A 16,703-nucleotide genomic window follows, 5' to 3' on the forward strand; every position below is an offset into this window, starting at 1 on the left:
AATCAGTTTCCCCATTACAAAATTAGCAAAAGGCCAATAGAGTGAAGCAGGCGGCTTCACTTCCCTGTAAAAAGTTCGGACAGGTTCAAAAACAATTTGTAAAATGTTTGGGGCTGGGGGGGCGGAGGGGGCGACGGGCCGTCCATAGAACTACGCAGATTAAGTTATCAAAAGAGAAATCTTTCCTAACAAAGGGGATCTGTATTCCTTCCTGAATCCACAACTGGGGAGGAAGCCTGGGAAGAAGCCAGCCAAAGCTGAATGTTGAAGTCTTCCAGTGAATTGGAGGCCTCCATACATTTGATAAGACTGATACTGAAAGGCCCTTTCATCCCCAAAGTTTGTATTGATTGACATAGGACACCTCCTGAAGTACAGAAGACCATGCCAAACAATAGAGGAATTTTGGGCACACACTGTAGGACCTTGCACTCTTGCAAGGTGGCAAAGCACTGTCGGCAGCATCTGCAGACACCAGACTTCAAAAGACTACAATGCACCAGGGAACTGGGCATCTCTTCCCCGGACCCAGTGGGAAAAGCAGAGTCCTAATGACTTAAGTCTCTGCTGCTTCTTGGAAGCTTTGCTGCTGTGTTCACGTGTGGAGCCAGTTCTACGCAGGTAGAAGCACTGGCCACCAAGAGCACTGCCAACCAACAGAGGTAGAAGTTTGTGGTTATCCAAGACAGAGAACAGCAAAGAACATTGCAAGTTCAACAAGTAACTAGAAAGAAACAGTCGCACCCGAAAAGGGTCACTGACCAATCGGATGGCTGGAAAAGCAGGCAAGCATAGACATTATCCGCCTGCTGTTCCAGCCACCCGGGGCCCATCCGTGGATAGCGCAATTTAAAAAACAATAAGAAAAGTAAATGTTGAGACTTCAGGGAGCCTCTCCCTGTTGCCTCCTCCCCCCACACCCAAACCAACTACCTCCCCAGCCACCTCCCCCACCGCCCCCCCCCCCCCGACACATTGTTCCTTTTCCCCATAGCGGCTGCCATAAACATTTTCACCCCGGATGAACCCTAGGGTGCAAATTGTTTTCACCCCCCCACGGAAGGGGTGGAGAAATGGCTGATGATGGCCCACAGCACGGGCCTACCATGGCTTGGGCTTGCGGGTCGTTACTGGCGATGTCTGCCCCGCCACTTATGGGGTGAAAGCCAAAACCTCTTGTGCCTCCTCACGTTTCCGCACCTTACAACTCCTGGCCCCCACCTCCACTAGAACTCCTTACCTCTCTCAATCCATTCAATTCCTACATTTTCCTCATTCTGCACGTCTCTTAAATCTCTCCTTCTCCATTCCCTCTTCTCGCTCCCCCTCCCCCTCTTCCCCCTTAAGCCTCTCCCTTCATTTCCCCCACCTCATCCTCACCCCTTCCGTTTCCCTCCTCCTCCTACCCTTCCCTCCCTCCCTCCCTCCTTCTTCCTCCTATCTCTACTCCACTTCTCTCCCCCTTCCCTCTGTCTAATTGCTCTACATACTGTTTTGTTGGCTGATTCAAAATTGTAATTTGCTTCTACTGTTATTTTGTTATCTTAAATGTATCCTGTTAAATGTGCAGCGCTTTGGTGTAAAGCGCTATATAAACCTAATAAATACAAATACAAATATTAAAGTGCATTCCATACCAGAACGGTCTCTGTTGGACATAGGCTGCTTCACCAGCACCACAGGTGCTGCTTCATCAAACTGAGCAGCTGAACCCCAGCCTAAACAGACAAAATAACCTTTGACACCGCAGCATTACCAGCGGCTCTACAGGAGTCTTCTTGATTTAAGACACTCTGCCACCAACATAATTCACTGAAACACTAGAGCAGCCACTGCATTCACATTGTGTTAACCATAATGCTGTCAGTTAGGATTCGGAAAGAGCTGAAGAAACCTGAAAAAACAGTTCAAGTGTTCTGAATACCTTCTAATAGATCCCAGAATAAACCCAAAGTACCTCAAACAATGGGCCCCATTTGTGAAAAACAGTTCGATTCCAAGCCCCCCCCACCAGTTACTGCCACTTAACACTGCAACAGGGCTGTTGGTCCAACCCTGCAAAAGTACATCTCCGGGCTTTAAGTCAAACCTGGGTTTGTAACAAGTCTGGTGGGTGTTAAGATCATATTTATCCTGATGACTAGAGCATCTGTAGCTCACCTGACAGACTGATACTTACCTACATAACACAAAATGCCCATTGGCGGTCCTGTTCCTTCCAATAGACAAAGTATCCTGATTTTTACAAACTGTCTAGCCTTACTTTATAGTATTGCTTGCCTATAATATGACTCTGAATACTTGTGTAAATAGTTGCTTAGGATTTCTGGGGAAGCCACATAGTACTTGCCTTCTATTTTCGGAAGCTAATACAGATTGACTGTTTAAACTGAGATTGTTTTGTAGTGTAACGAGCCCCCTTTAGGACATGGTTACTGTTTTTAAATGGATGCCTAAAACGTAGTATTTGCTGTTTTGTAGAGGATTCTTAAATGTAGAACCTTTTTAAGGAGTATATATTGTCAGTAGTTATATGTATGGATAATACCTTACTAAGCACTTGTGTGTAAACTTCATCTTACATCAGTGCCCCATTTTAAAATAGGAAAGCCAAAATATGAAAAAAGTTTACCACTGTGGTAGTTTGGACTATCCTGCCAGAAGCTCTGTACAAAGTCTAAATGTGTCTCTCCCCAATCCTTCACCAAAGTACTTTAGACAAACCTCATAACAATTCTAATTTTATGTAGGGAACTCTTCCCCACCTGAGGCAGTGTGACCTAATCGCTTACACAAGGATAAAGACCATCGTCCTCTCGAGACCTATTCAGATACTCCTTTTACTGAAAACCAAACTTACTCCACATCCACAATTTAGGGCTGGAATATTCCGTCTCACAGGCATCTCAAACTCAATCTGCCTGGTGGGTGAGTTCCCTACACCGCCTCCTCCATCCATGACACTGACATTGTGTGCCATCTCATGCTACACAAATTCTATTGAGCATAAGTGTCCTGTCCAAATCCCAAGATAAGCTGCATGGTGGGTTTTACCCAGCACGGTTTAGCTTGACCCTGTCCGTATGCATTGTGCCAATCACAATAGAGCAGAAGAAAAGGAAGCCATTCAAGTTCTAGAATGCAGTTTTAGAACTAGACAGCGCTACTTATCCAATACCTAGCTTATCTGCCAACTGCTTAGTACATTGAAGCTTGCTCCTACACAATAAAAAGATTACTTAATAAACGCTTGAAAGTGTCAATCTTTTATAAACGTACCTTGCATGCAGCATCACAGGCACTCATATCCTCTGGATTACATGTGCCTTTAGTGGAACATTCTTCATTTGTGACTTTAAAAGAATGAACTGTTTCTTGCAAAGATTTCCTCATCTGGAACAGAAAACAAACAGGTCAATGTTTGGGAAAATACTTGTAAAGACATTCTGTAATTTATATAACGCGTCATAATAACTAACCAAGTTCCTACTAAGTAGGGTGGCAGTAAGAAGAGTGGTTACCCATTTCAGTCCAACAGGAACAGGCCATCCAGATTGCAGTCATAAGCTTGATAAGCAAACTAACGTAACAGAATGGCTGGGACTAGAGATACATGCGTGGCACTTAGTATGACAATGCATTACTTAACGTAAAAGCATTTCTGATGGTTGTATCTGCTTAGATTCACATGCTGTGCATAGGTCCGACATCCAGTGGTCACTGCGGAGTATTGCATTTTGTTTTTCGTAGTCGAAAAGGGACGTCGACAAGGCGTGTCTGAAACACTATCCCTATAGTGACGTGCGTTGTACCCACAATCCCTCACGCGTCGAGGTCCCTCTGTTTGTATTTTTCTGCCCTGAGGGAGCCTTCTAGACGTGAGTGAGTACAGAAAAGAGAGAGATATAAAGGAAGTCTATGTTCCTTCCATCCGAGCGGGGAGGAAGGGTGGGCGCATGTGAATCTAAGCAGATACAACCATCAGAAATGCTTTTACGGTAAGTAATGCATTGTCTTCTGATGTTTGTTAATCTGCTTAGAATCACATGCTGTGCATAGACTAGCGAGCAGTACCCGAGTTGGCGGTGGGTTATGAGAAGGAACAGTAGAGAAATGTGTCGTAATACTGCCTGTCCCACCTGGGAGTCAGATCTAGAGTGTGCATCTAGACAGTAGTGTTTTGTAAAGGTGTGCACAGAACTCCAGGTAGCCGCTTTGCAGATGGACTCAAGGGGAACATTTGCAATGAATGCTATGGATGCCCCCGTGCCTCGAGTAGAGTGTGCTCTTGGCCTAAAGGGCAGTTCTCTCTTAGCAAGAGTATAGCAGAGAGTGATGCATTGAACAATCCATCTAGAAATAGTGGACTTTGAAATCGCATCTCCTTCTCTTCCTGCTGCCACCGAGACGAAGAACTGATTAGTCTTCCTCAGTGGTCTGGTTCTTTCCATGTAGAACATGACCGCTCTGCGTACATCTAGTGTGTGCAGAGTCCTTTCTCCCAAATTGGAAGGATTTTGAAAGAACGTTGGTAGTTCTATAGATTGGTTTACGTGGAATTTAGAAATAAAGTTCGGGGCAAACCTAGGGTGAGTGCGTAGAACCACCTTATCTCTGTGAACTGTAACGAAGGGGTCTAGAATAGAAAGAGCCTGAAGTTCACTTACTCTCCTGATGGAGGTGATAGCTATTAAAAAAGCAGTCTTAAGAGTGAGGTGTTTAAGAGATGCTTTGTGCATGGGTTCGAATGGAGAGCCCATGAGTCTGGTAAGTACCACATTAAGGTCCCATCCGGGAGCTGGGTCAGCTATCGGGGGGGTGTATTCTTTTTACTCCCTCCATGAAGGCTTTTATAACAGGGATCCTCCACCACGACACCTTGAGTTGGGAAGTGGTGTATGCAGAAAGTGCCGCTAGGTGGACTTTAATGGAGTTAAACACTAGACCTGAATCCAAAAGGTGGGTCAGGTATAGGACAACATGTGTGGGAGAGCAGTCAATAGGGTTGATGCTTTTACTCCTGCACCAGATGACAAATCTTTTCCACTTGCTAGAATAGCAGTGGCGAGTGTTAGGTTTTCTGGCTTCCCTGAGGATGTCCTTGCATTTTTGCAGGAGCTGTAGATGTCCGAACTCTATGATTTCAGGAGCCAAGCTGCTAAGTTCATGTTCTGGGGGCATGGATGCAGAGTCCTGCCCTTGTCCTGAGACAACATGTTGTACGGGCAGGGGAGTCTCACTGGGGGAGATAGAGACATCTCCATCAAGTGAGCGAACCATGGTTGACGGGCCCACATTGGGGCCACTAGTATCATGGTTACTTGTTCCTGGTGCATCTTGTGCACCACCCTGTTGAAAAGGGGAGTCGGGGGGAAAAGCGTAAACAAATTTCCCTGACCATTGCATCGACAGACCGTTCCCCTTGGATTGGTTCTGGGGGTACCTGGAGGCGTAACTTAGGCATTGTGAGTTTTCCAGGGTTGCAAACAGGTCTATTTCTGGGACTCCCCATTGTGTGAAGACGTCGAAGACGATGTCTTCGTGCAGGCGCCATTCGTACTCTTCGGGCAGGGGGAAATCTCTGCTGAGTCGGTCTGCCAGCAGATTGAGTTCCCCGGGTACATGTAGTGATAGTAGGAACATGTCCTGTTTGAGAGCCCACTTCCATATATTTTGGGCCAGCTTGGACAGGCCTGGAGAGTGGGTGCCCCCCTGCTTGTTGATGTAGTACATGGCTGTGGTGCTGTCTGTAAGGACCATTACTGTTTTGCCTTGTAGATGTTCCTGGAAGGCTCTTAGCGCCTTGAACACAGCTAGTAGCTCCAGTAGATTTATGTGTTTGGATGCTACGTTCGGAGTCCACACTCCGTGAGCAGTCTGATGGGATAGGTGCGCCCCCCATCCTGTGAGGGATGCGTCTGTGGTTAGAGTGGCTTCCGCCGCGGGTGTGGCAAAGGGTTTCCCTTTTTCCATGTTTTCCTTTGTCCACCACCGTAGCGAGAGAACCAAGGCTTGCGAGACCACCACTAGATCCTCCCATAGTCCGCTGGCCTGACACCACTGGCTGTTGAGCCACTCTTGCATTGGGCGCATGCGCAGGCGCGCGTGAGGTACCAAATAAATACACGACGCCATCATTCCTAGCAAGCGCATTGCTTTGCGTACCGTCACCTCTCGACCGGTCACATATTGAGGGATCTGAAACAGCATGTTTTGGACCCTATCTTTGGAGGGGAAGACGAGGCCGTCCTTTGTTTGAATTAGAGCCCCTAGGAATTGCTTGATTTGACTGGGGTCTAGACTGGACTTCTTTTCGTTGATGGAGAAGCCCAACTGGAACAAAAGGTCTACCGTCTTTTGGGTATTGGAGAAGCATGTTTCGTAAGAATCCCCTGTTATGAGCCAGTCGTCGAGGTAAGGGTAAACTGGGATGGACAACCTGCGCAGGTGGGCCGCTGCCACCGCCAGCACCTTCGTGAATACCCTTGGTGCTGATGCTATGCCGAAGGGTAGCACTTTGAACTGGTAGTGTTTGCCCTCTATCATGAACCTGAGGTATTTTCTGTGCGCTGGCAACATTAAAATATGAAAGTATGCATCTTTCATGTCCAATGTTGTCATGTAATCTCCCCGAGAAAGCAGTGGGATCACTTCCTGTAAGGTTACCATACGAAACTTTTGGGGTTTAATAAACTTGTTCGCTGGGCGCAGATCTAATACAGGGCGCATGGTTAGATCCTTTTTGGGTACAAGGAAGTACACTGAATAAATACCTTCCGTTACCTGAGATAGAGGCACGACCTCTATGGCTCCTTTTTCCAGCAGTTGTTGTACCAAAGGATGGCAAGATGTTCCGGTGTCATGTGACGTCCCCTCGGGGGTCTGTAGGATGGGGAACTGTTGAATTCGATACAGTATCCGTGGGCTACGGTGGAAAGTACCCATCGGTCTGACGTTATCTCCTCCCATGCAGGAAGAAAGGATGTTATCCGGCCCCCGACCGGTGTTGCATGGGAGGGGACGCGAATCTTCGCGTCACTTGGAGTTGTTGGGGGCTTGGGAGCCTCTGGGGGTGGATCCCCGACCTCTCCCTTTACCCCGGCGTTGGCCTCTTTGGCTGTACTGCCAACTATTGGTCTGGTAATTGGTGGCAGGGTATTGTTGATGCTGACTTTGTTGTTGTTGTTGGCGTTGGCCACGAAAAAAGCGTTTGTTGCCATAGCCGCGTCTGGTAGTGGGCTTAGAGATTTGGTCAAGAGTCTTGATAGTATCAAACTCTTTTTTAGCCATCTCTAGAGCTTCATCCACCGCTTTCCCGAAGAGGTTAGAGTCTTCCACAGGTTTATTTATTAAAGACGCCTGTGTCTCCGGTTTAAACCCCGAGTTGCGCAGCCATACATGGCGTTTTAGGAGTATTCCCTGCACCAGGGAACGTCCCGCTGTTTCTGCCGCGTCCAGAGAGTTTTTTTACAATGCTCTGGTTCACCTGGGTTCCTTCGCCAATAGTTGAAAGTAGGCGTGTACGTAAAGGCTCTGGTGCTTCCTCGGCGTCCTTGCGCAGTTTGGCCCACTGCGCGTCTGCATAGCTAGCAAGCAAAGAATTGTTGTTCGCAATTCTTGCTGAGAAGGCAGCCGAGGAAGTTACTCTTTTTGCAAGGGCATATAGCCTTTTGCCCTCCTTGTCAGGGGGTGCCTCACTGGTGGAAAGTGGTACCCCTGCCCTCTTTCTAGTATTAGATACTACTAGGGAATCCGGAATGGAATGTCCCCTAATGTAGAGCGGGTCTGAGGGAGAAGGAGTGAAAAGTTTTTCAATTCTCGGATTGACCCCTCTGATCAATGCGGGAGTGGCCAGCGAAGGGATGATTCTTCTCTTCACTGAAGCTAGGAGGGGAATGGTCTGGCTGACCGGGGGTTTCTCTTTAATTACTCTTTCCACAAAGTCTAATTCTGGAGAGAGCTCCCCAGTGTCCAGTTCGAAATGTGCTGCTGCTCTGCGCAACAGTGCATTGAAAGTGGGCTGATCGTCAATTGGAGACGTGTTCCTAACCGGTGAATTGTCAGGAGGATTTAGGTTTAGGACATCAGTGTCGGAATATACTGATGGGGATTGCCAGGGGTGCGAAGGTCCTTCTTCTGTGTTTTCTCCGAAGCCTTCTTCTATAATGTCTGGCCTGTCTTCCAGACATTCCTCCTGGTTCTGTCCTTCATCGTCCATGAAATCATCCTCCTCCTCCAAGTATTGTTCCTCCCCAGTGAGGTCGTATACATTATGGAAGTCTGAGGCTGTGTCCACCTGGGGATCGACTAGCCTCGGATTTTTGGCCCTGGGGTCCTCCTGAGGCCCTTCTCTAGTCCTCTTGGGAGTTTGAGAGGTCTGGGTATTCATAAACCTTTCCATCCTCTCCATACAGAGGTGGAGTCTTTCCATGGTTTCATGGGGTACCCCAGAGCGGTCTGGCGGGGGAAAAATAGAGTCATCTTGTTGGAAACGGCTCGACCTCTCCCAAAGCGTCGAGGAAAGTGTCCCGTCGCCCTCCGAAAAGCCTTCAGGTGCGCTGGGTGACCCCCCGACTGAAGGGGGTAGTCCCTGCCTTCCTTCGGGCTTTTTCGGCGTGTCTTTCGACTTGTGCGTAGCGCTCGACGTGAGTTTCGGCGTACGCTTTTGGGCGTCGGCTACAGCGATCCTCGTCAAGCTGTCGGCGACTTGTTTGTCGGCGACTCGTTTGTCGGCGGAAGCTTGCGTTTTTGACGCTACGGGTGTCGATCGCTCTACGGCGGTATGCGCCTTTTGTTGATGCGCGCCGGCCGATGGTTTGGGGCGGCGCCCTTATTTGCCGAAAGCCCAGTCGCTGGTCGCGGCTGCGGTTGCGAGAGGGGCTTCGAACCTGAACGGTCCGAGGAGGCCGCCGGTGGAACCTGCGTCTCCTTGGGCGCCGAAGCTCTCTTCGTCTTAGACGAAGAAGAGGCGTGGGTTGTGTGCTTAAGTGTGTTTTTGTGTGCGTCAATGTCGCCGGGGTGTTCATCCCCATAAGCAGGGGGTGAGCCGAGCCCGTTGGGGCCGGGGACAGACGACGAAGCGCGCGAGCGCTCCTTAGAGGGGTTTTCGACTTCCGTAGCGGAGGTCGTGTTATCGCGTTCCTCGTCACTGTCGGTGGTAGCAGCGGCGGGTGAACCTTCGGCCTTCGACATCGCGTAGGCCGCCCACCTTTTAACCCTACGGTCTTTTAGAGTTTTAGGCTTAAGAAGCCGACAAGCCGCGCAACCTTCCTCCTTGTGATCGAGGGGCAAGCAGCGGTTACACCGTGAATGCTTGTCCTTCCAAGTAAATTTGCCTTTGCAAAGCGGGCAAAATCTAAAGGGTGTCCTCTCCATAGCAGAGGTAATAAATCGTGATAACCACCCCAAGGGAAAGGAAGGGGAAAGGCATTCTCAGAAAAGAACCAGAGATGTCCCACGACCCCACTCTCCCTACTGTATATGGCCCGCGAGGCCAGGCCACGTGTTCGGCAACGCCGAAGGATCTCCTCCGCTCGACCCTCCGTCGAAGATCGTGCTCGGCGGAGAACAGCTTCACAACTGCGTCGAGGGAGGGAGTATGTGCTAATATTAATGAGAAAACGACCAAAGGTCGAGGAGATGAAATTTGCAATGTCTCTCGAGGAGCTCTGCGTAAAGGCGACCAGTAGCTGGGCGGAAAAACAATCTGAGGGACCTCGACGCGTGAGGGATTGTGGGTACAACGCGCGTCACTATAGGGATAGTGTTTCAGACACGCCTTGTCGACGTCCCTTTTCGACTACGAAAAACAAAATGCAATACTCCGCAGTGACCACTGGATGTCGGACCTATGCACAGCATGTGATTCTAAGCAGATTAACAAACATCAGAAACATATTTACTTTAATAACCTTCCAGCCTGGGTTATCAATGTAGAGGGTCTGTGTACCACATAGTATCATGATTGGAATCACAAATCTAGAATCATAATCCTTATGGGTCCATTTTGGATATCCTCGAAGTACAAATGCTGCACAATATCCCTTGGAAGGATGGAGGACTGTCCCAGCATACAGCACATATAGAAGCCCGAGGCCTAGGATGCAAACATATTTTGGGAAATAAAGCAGAAAGGCGAAGAGTAAATTGGCCCAACAATTTTTTAACTAATGTCAATACTTTTAGGTTAGGATTTATGTTCCAATGCTTGGCTTGCAATGCTACATTACCCCTAACATTCTACTAAGGGTAGAAAAGTGCAAGACTCTCCAAAGCCTTTATTCAGTTTCCAATACACCACAATGTGTTTTTCTGAACAAAATGGTAGTGTTAATTGTGCATTTTAAAACAATCTTACATTAAAATGACAAGTATTTTAACAAGTCATTATTTGCCACCATACTTGGAAAAACACGCTTTGAAATTGTACTTCAGACAGATCTTTTAAAACATTTTTTGGGTGTGGATGGGCTTCTATAATTCTTGTCAACAGGCACCGGATCTTCCCTAATAAAAAGTGTTTAAAGTATTACCAAAAGTTAACTAGAGATCTGTGGCAGACTGGTTTCTACCAAAACAACTAGCAAATAACTTGCATGTATCAAAATGCCAGGCAGCCGAATGGGAGACAGGTACTGTTGGCCAAGCAATCGCCCTCTTTAAAACAGTTCTGTAGGGTTTTAAGACACATGCAGCTATAGTCTGTTGGCTCCACCAGAGATTGGAAGGCTCTTTGCGGTCTGTCCTAATAGGATGAGAAAAACACTCCCTGAGAAATAATGGTTCTAAAAGACAACCACGGAAATAAAACTCCAATTGATGCCCCCGTCGAAGCATTCTCATTAGGCAAGGCATTCCCTTTGGAACAAAGTTTAGACATGCAGGTTGATGAATAAGAAAAGTAAGGGAAATTCAGATTAAAGCAACACCGCGGCAGATGCAATCTATTAACCTTTGTATCAGAATAAAAGAATAAACTAATATTGCCCTTAATGGGCCTCACAGATTCAAAACAGTAGCAAATATGCTCATGTGTAGTTGCATAAAGGAATGGGTAAGGGCGGAATCATATGCCGATTTCCAGATGCCAACATCTATTTTTTTTTTATCACACTGCAGTCCTGAACCGCCCCAGGTGTAGAAAGTGAGGGAGGTATGCTTTGAAAACAGGCATAACAATCTGCATAAAAATTTCACAGCAGAAGTGAACATACCCTTACATACATGTACCTACTGTACATTTTCTAATGCAGATTTTGTGGCTTTGCCCATTCTGTGACAGAATCAGAACACAGCAAATACTATATTCCAGGGGTCTGCAACCTGCGGCACTCCAGATGTTTGGATTACAAATTCCATGTGCCCTAAACAACGACTATGCTGACTTGGGCTGGTGGTAGTTGTAGACCGATACATCTAGAGAATGACAGCAACATATTACTTTTTAAGGAGAAAGGGGGTGCCACACTTTTCATGCTAACCACACGCTCAAGAATAATAAACCAAAGTATTCAAAGTGTATTCATTAATATTAAAGTATATAAAACACTAAAAGGGAAGGAAACACTTGCACCCTCCCGCCCCTCCCTCCCACCTCATAACCAAAAGAGCTTCGAAGTGTTAAAGTCACATTAACATTTTCCTCCTTTACCTTCCGGGAAGTGCTACTGCAGGATTCCGAAAGATGATTCAACAGCAGACTAAAAAAGAGAATAGAACAGGTTACTCACAAGAGGACATGCACGTTAACCCAGGGAATCCCAAATACTCTTTTCCAAACATTCTTCCAATATTAGGGAATCTTGTGCCACGATGTGGCAGACTGGATATTCTATAATTCCAAATGCAAGACCAGGTCTTTTGTCTGCCCGATCCCCATTACAAATCACCCTTCAGGAATAATCCAAATCAACAAGTGCTACTGTTAGGGAGATTTTTGCACAGCATTCTGGTGAGGGCTGTGCAACCATCTAACCCAAAGGTGAGACAGAAGTCCAACCTAAAATGGAGAACTGCATATATACCACAAAGATAACCGAAGAAAACGCCAAACTATGGGACAAATGAAAAAATATACATTATTCAAATTACAGCTAGAATCTATTAGATAAAATAAGTACTATAGGTTAAAAATAACACAGGAAAAACACAGTGCATGTATAAAAACATTAAAAGGTCAGGTAAGAGCTAACCCACTCCTAACAATCATGCAAGTCCATTATCGGTTCACAGAAATGGTACAATTGGCTAAGGAGGGGGAAGAAAAGGAGGAGATCCTACACACGGTACAATAGTAGTCTGTCATATTCAGAGCCCTGTGTGCCAACACATAGCACAGTATTCCTAAACCTCTAGAACATAGTATTATAAATAATGCAAACGCACACCTCAGAGTAAATGTAGGACCTAGAAGGAGACAAAGGGGAGAACACTTAAGAACACAAACCCAGCAAGCACCAACAGTTAAAATACATTTAAGAATATAGGACCAACTCATAGCACGCCTAGAAAAATAAGCACAGTAAAACCTTTACAGTGATGCAATATAATGAGGCCTCATAGGAAAGAGTGTACAACTTACACATAAAATCAATGGTACATGCTACAATTCCAGTCTTCATCTTAATGCTCTAGGGATAGAAAAGGGGCCCAGGAAATAAATCCAGAGGCAGGTAAGTATCGCCAAAGTCACTGTTGGAGAGTTCCAGGTAAGTGCTAAAGCTTCCCACAAGAACAAATGAGTCAAGACACACCAATGGTTATCTACCCCAGAGGTGCAGAAAAGAAACAGACCGCAGGGGATGCCAGAGGAGACACTCGTAAAGAGCTCCAGTGCTTCGTTAGAGACCCTGCCAAGCAGGTTTCGGGCAAATACAAATAAATGTCAAAACGCAGTACAAGGGGACATGCAGCACTTCAACCATGGGGAAAACCGAGGGAAAGCATTTTGAATAACACATCAACCAAGGGCCCAGAGTTAAGTAATCAGTCAATTTCCCCCAAAAGGTTCAGGAGCAGTGAAACAACCCAGTGAGTACATCTCTCATTTTCCAGGTGCCGGTTACATGATTCAGTCACCTAGACCAGCAATGCCCCATATGGCCAAAAATAATAATCAGACTTTTTTTAAATTTGTTTTTTGATTGTATTGTGCGTTAGTTTGATAACAAAACTTAAAGCATATTTAAAAATATGACAACACAGAACTAGTGAAATCAATGACAAATACAATACACCATAAAAATGACCAACAAAAGGTTATCAAATTATTCACATTTTTTAACTCCAGTAAACATACAATTAAGCATTTCCCCCTTAAACTAGACCATCTAAATCTTCCATACCGTCTTCTGTAAAAATGGGTCAATGCCACACAAGAAGTCAATATATGCCGACTGGTCTCCACCTCAAGGTGACAACACCTGCACATCTCTTATCCTTTGTTTGGTCGTTCTTCCAATGACTAATACATTATTTAGTCCACAAAATATTAAGGCAAAGTTGCAATGTAACTTGCCTCAGCCCAGGGTTAGACCATTTGGTTAGATAACTTTGAGGCATTCCAATCTTGTAGCCTTGATAGACATATTCCCTGTATCTATTAAGGCCATTGAGTTTGTTGATGCCGGTAACCAAATCCAATTCCAGTGCTTTACTCTTTATTACTCCTTCATAATCTGGGCGACACTCAATCATTTCTAAATTGAAGCCCAGATCAGCCAGGTATTATTTAGTAAAGGTGTAAAGGTCTGAAATAAAATAATTTTGACTGCGCCATGCATATTTTTGCCAAGTGGTTGCAGCAAGTCGTTCGAACTACAACTCGTTTTACCCAATTTGGCAAATAGCAACACTTTTTTAACTGACCACAGTGAGGAAAGGGATTGAAGACCATATTCAAGTCACAAGGCTTCATCAGGCACTCCTTTAGGCAAATTAATAATTGAACGTACCAATTTTGCCTAAAGCTTTTCCAACCAAATTACTAATGGTAAAACCTCTAGAGCATATACTATTGAGGGGACTATGCTGATCTTATAGATTTGAACAAAACCTTCAATGTATCGTCCTCCACGATGCTCAATATAATTTTTAATGGGCAGCCATCGTTTCCAGATTTTTGCATGTATAAACTCCTCTTAATAGAATCAGGATGGTCTGACCCTTACGGGAAAATTCAGATACAAGACTTCTTGAGCATTCTCTCAGACTATATTTTCCATCAGCCACTTAAATTTCCCGGCAGCGGCTTCAGACACTCCTTCCCCCCCACACCCCCCTCCCCCGCGACACATTGTTCTGGTCTTTGTTTGGTTTATGACCATTTGATTTTCCTTTGCGTAGATGGACAATGCGTATAAAGTTTGCTGTAGGACAATCTGTGTCCGGTCAAAGAATAATGTCATCAGCATATGACATGCTTATGACTTTAATACCATTTATCCTAGGTGGAAAATTTCATGTGGACTAAAGGGCAGGTTCCATATCCGCTGTGCATGCATTGTACAAAATTGGGCCCAATAAGCAGCCCTGTTTTAGACCCTAATGTGTAGATGTATATTCAGAGAGATGACCCTCAGGGCTAGGGCGTATGACAATTGATTTTTGTACAATGATAGTATAAAATAAATCATGGGATCAATGGACTATTTTTTCAATTTAACCCGGAGCACTGGTCTTGAAACTAAGTCAAAGGCTTTGGAAAAGTCCACCTCACAGTATAATCTATCTTTGCTCTTTGTTCTTAGAGCCCTAAGAAACTGTAGCGCAGCTATAATAGTTGTAGTTTTCTATTGCTTTCTAAAACATGTTTGGTAGATGCTCAAGATGTTCTTTGCTTCCAACCAGGAAGTAAGCTGCTCCAAAAGTAAATTAGCAAACAGTTTCTGGCTGGAAACCATTATCGCCAAAAGGCGATAATTTGATGGTTCTAACCTATCTCCCTTTTTTAAGATCGGGACCAATATGGATTGCCGCCAACTATCTGGTATGTTGGCAGTCTCAATGATATGGGTAAAGAAAATCTCTAATACCCTTGCCCACAATATTGGATTATCCGTGAATACCAAATTTGGAATTCCGTCAGGACCGGGGCCCGTGAGGCTTTAGATTTTACAATTAAGCGTTCAAAGTCCCCCGTCCCCCTTATCTCAACTGCGCCCCCTTTAACTAAATCACCCTGTCGCCACTTCAAAGACCCAACTGGGTCAGACTACGATAATGGGTTTACTGAGAGGGAGTACAACTGCTGAATGTATGATGTTCACGCCATCTGAGATCTACGGTTCATTTCTATCGGTTAAAGGGAATTGCGTAAATTATTATAATTTCACCAAAAACATGCCGTGTTGTGCATCTTTACCCACTGAAATACATTCTGCCAGTTAATGCCTCTTATAAAATGCCTTATGCATTTCCTGCCAGTTTCTGTACTTTCTAGTCTGATTTGTTAGCATTTTCTGTCTAATCTGTAGTTGTACATTAAGGTCTTTCTTACAGCCTCCCGTTCGCAGGGATTTAGTTTCTTTCTTTCTAATATAACAATCAAAGGGTTTTGAGCTATTTATAGTAAATGTTTTTTGTTGATCTCCACTTTACTTTTGTAGGGGGTGGTATCATCCCTTTAACTATATTTGCCAAATCCCATTCAAAGGCCATCAATGCAATCTTTGACCCGGAAATATTTTTATTTATAATCCCATTCACAAATGTACTCTGTCTATTATCCCATCAGAGTCTAATACCGCATGATTTGTCGTTAACTCTGAATATTTTTCAACAATCTAGGGGTACTTTTTAGCTTCATCGACCAACATAATGCCCCAAGATCGCTTATCTTGTTATGTGTAATAGTGACAGGACTACAATTCAGCACTCGTCTCCAAATCAATTACAAAATCAAATGATTTTACAATTCCATTGGGCCAGGTGTATTGTAATTTAGGATCGCAAATAGGTACCACGTCAAAAACTTCAAATCAAACCATTTTAAGCCAAGAGTTATTCCTCCTGGCAGAAGCACGATCGAACAAGCGCAGGGACCTTCTATTTAGGTCACCTGCTAACAGTACATGGCCATTGGGTGTCTTCTCTACAGGATCTCTACATCCCATTTTAGGCGGCACACTAGCACCAACTAGGGCCGGTACCGAATGGGCATGAGTTTCCTCACATATAGGGCTAACTAGTTATCGCTAGGGAATCAGCTTTAGGAATAACTTTTTAACAAATGATCCTTCTGTCACTAATGTGTTACAATGTTTGAGGTATAGACGGGAGGTCACTGCCTTTCGACTCCGATTTGTTGTTACTTTACCTTCTGGCGGTGTCAAAAACCGTGAGTCAGTGTACCAATAGGACACTTTAAAAGATACAGAATTATGAATAGATGTGGACTACATAAAGTGCTCTCTAACCAACAAATTACGGACACCTACACGATGGCAGAGGCAACATATCTGGCCTTTGCCGAGGAACTGATAGAGGGAATTCTAGCCAACCCCTCAATATTGGGCGTAGAACAACAAGCCGACATAGCCACGAAAGGCGATGACTGGAACGAGTTAGAGGCGTTAGGCAAAAAGGTTAATTAGAACTGAACTCCATGGGGCCATTATGAGTGAGTACCCACGGGCACACATAGCCCCAAATGGACTCATCATTCGAATCGAACCCAGAATATTTCTTGAACTCAAATTTAGAAA

General features: G+C 45.2%; 1 protein-coding gene across 1 annotated transcript in view; it reads right to left on the reverse strand.

Annotated features, from left to right (window-relative positions):
- Positions 1–16,703, reverse strand: part of TMEM214 (transmembrane protein 214) — a 656,291-nt gene that overhangs the window by 266,989 nt on the left and 372,599 nt on the right. Inside the window, exons 11-12 of the mRNA XM_069605536.1 lie at positions 11,651–11,699; positions 3,280–3,393 (exon numbers count right to left, since the gene is read on the reverse strand). Of these exons, the coding sequence (XP_069461637.1) occupies positions 3,280–3,393; positions 11,651–11,699 (163 nt within the window). The remainder of the gene's footprint in view (positions 1–3,279; positions 3,394–11,650; positions 11,700–16,703) is intronic.

This window comes from Ambystoma mexicanum, chromosome 4p, assembly GCF_040938575.1.
Source record: "Ambystoma mexicanum isolate Mex_15411 chromosome 4p, UKY_AmexF1_1, whole genome shotgun sequence".
NCBI classification, from domain to species: domain Eukaryota; kingdom Metazoa; phylum Chordata; class Amphibia; order Caudata; family Ambystomatidae; genus Ambystoma; species Ambystoma mexicanum.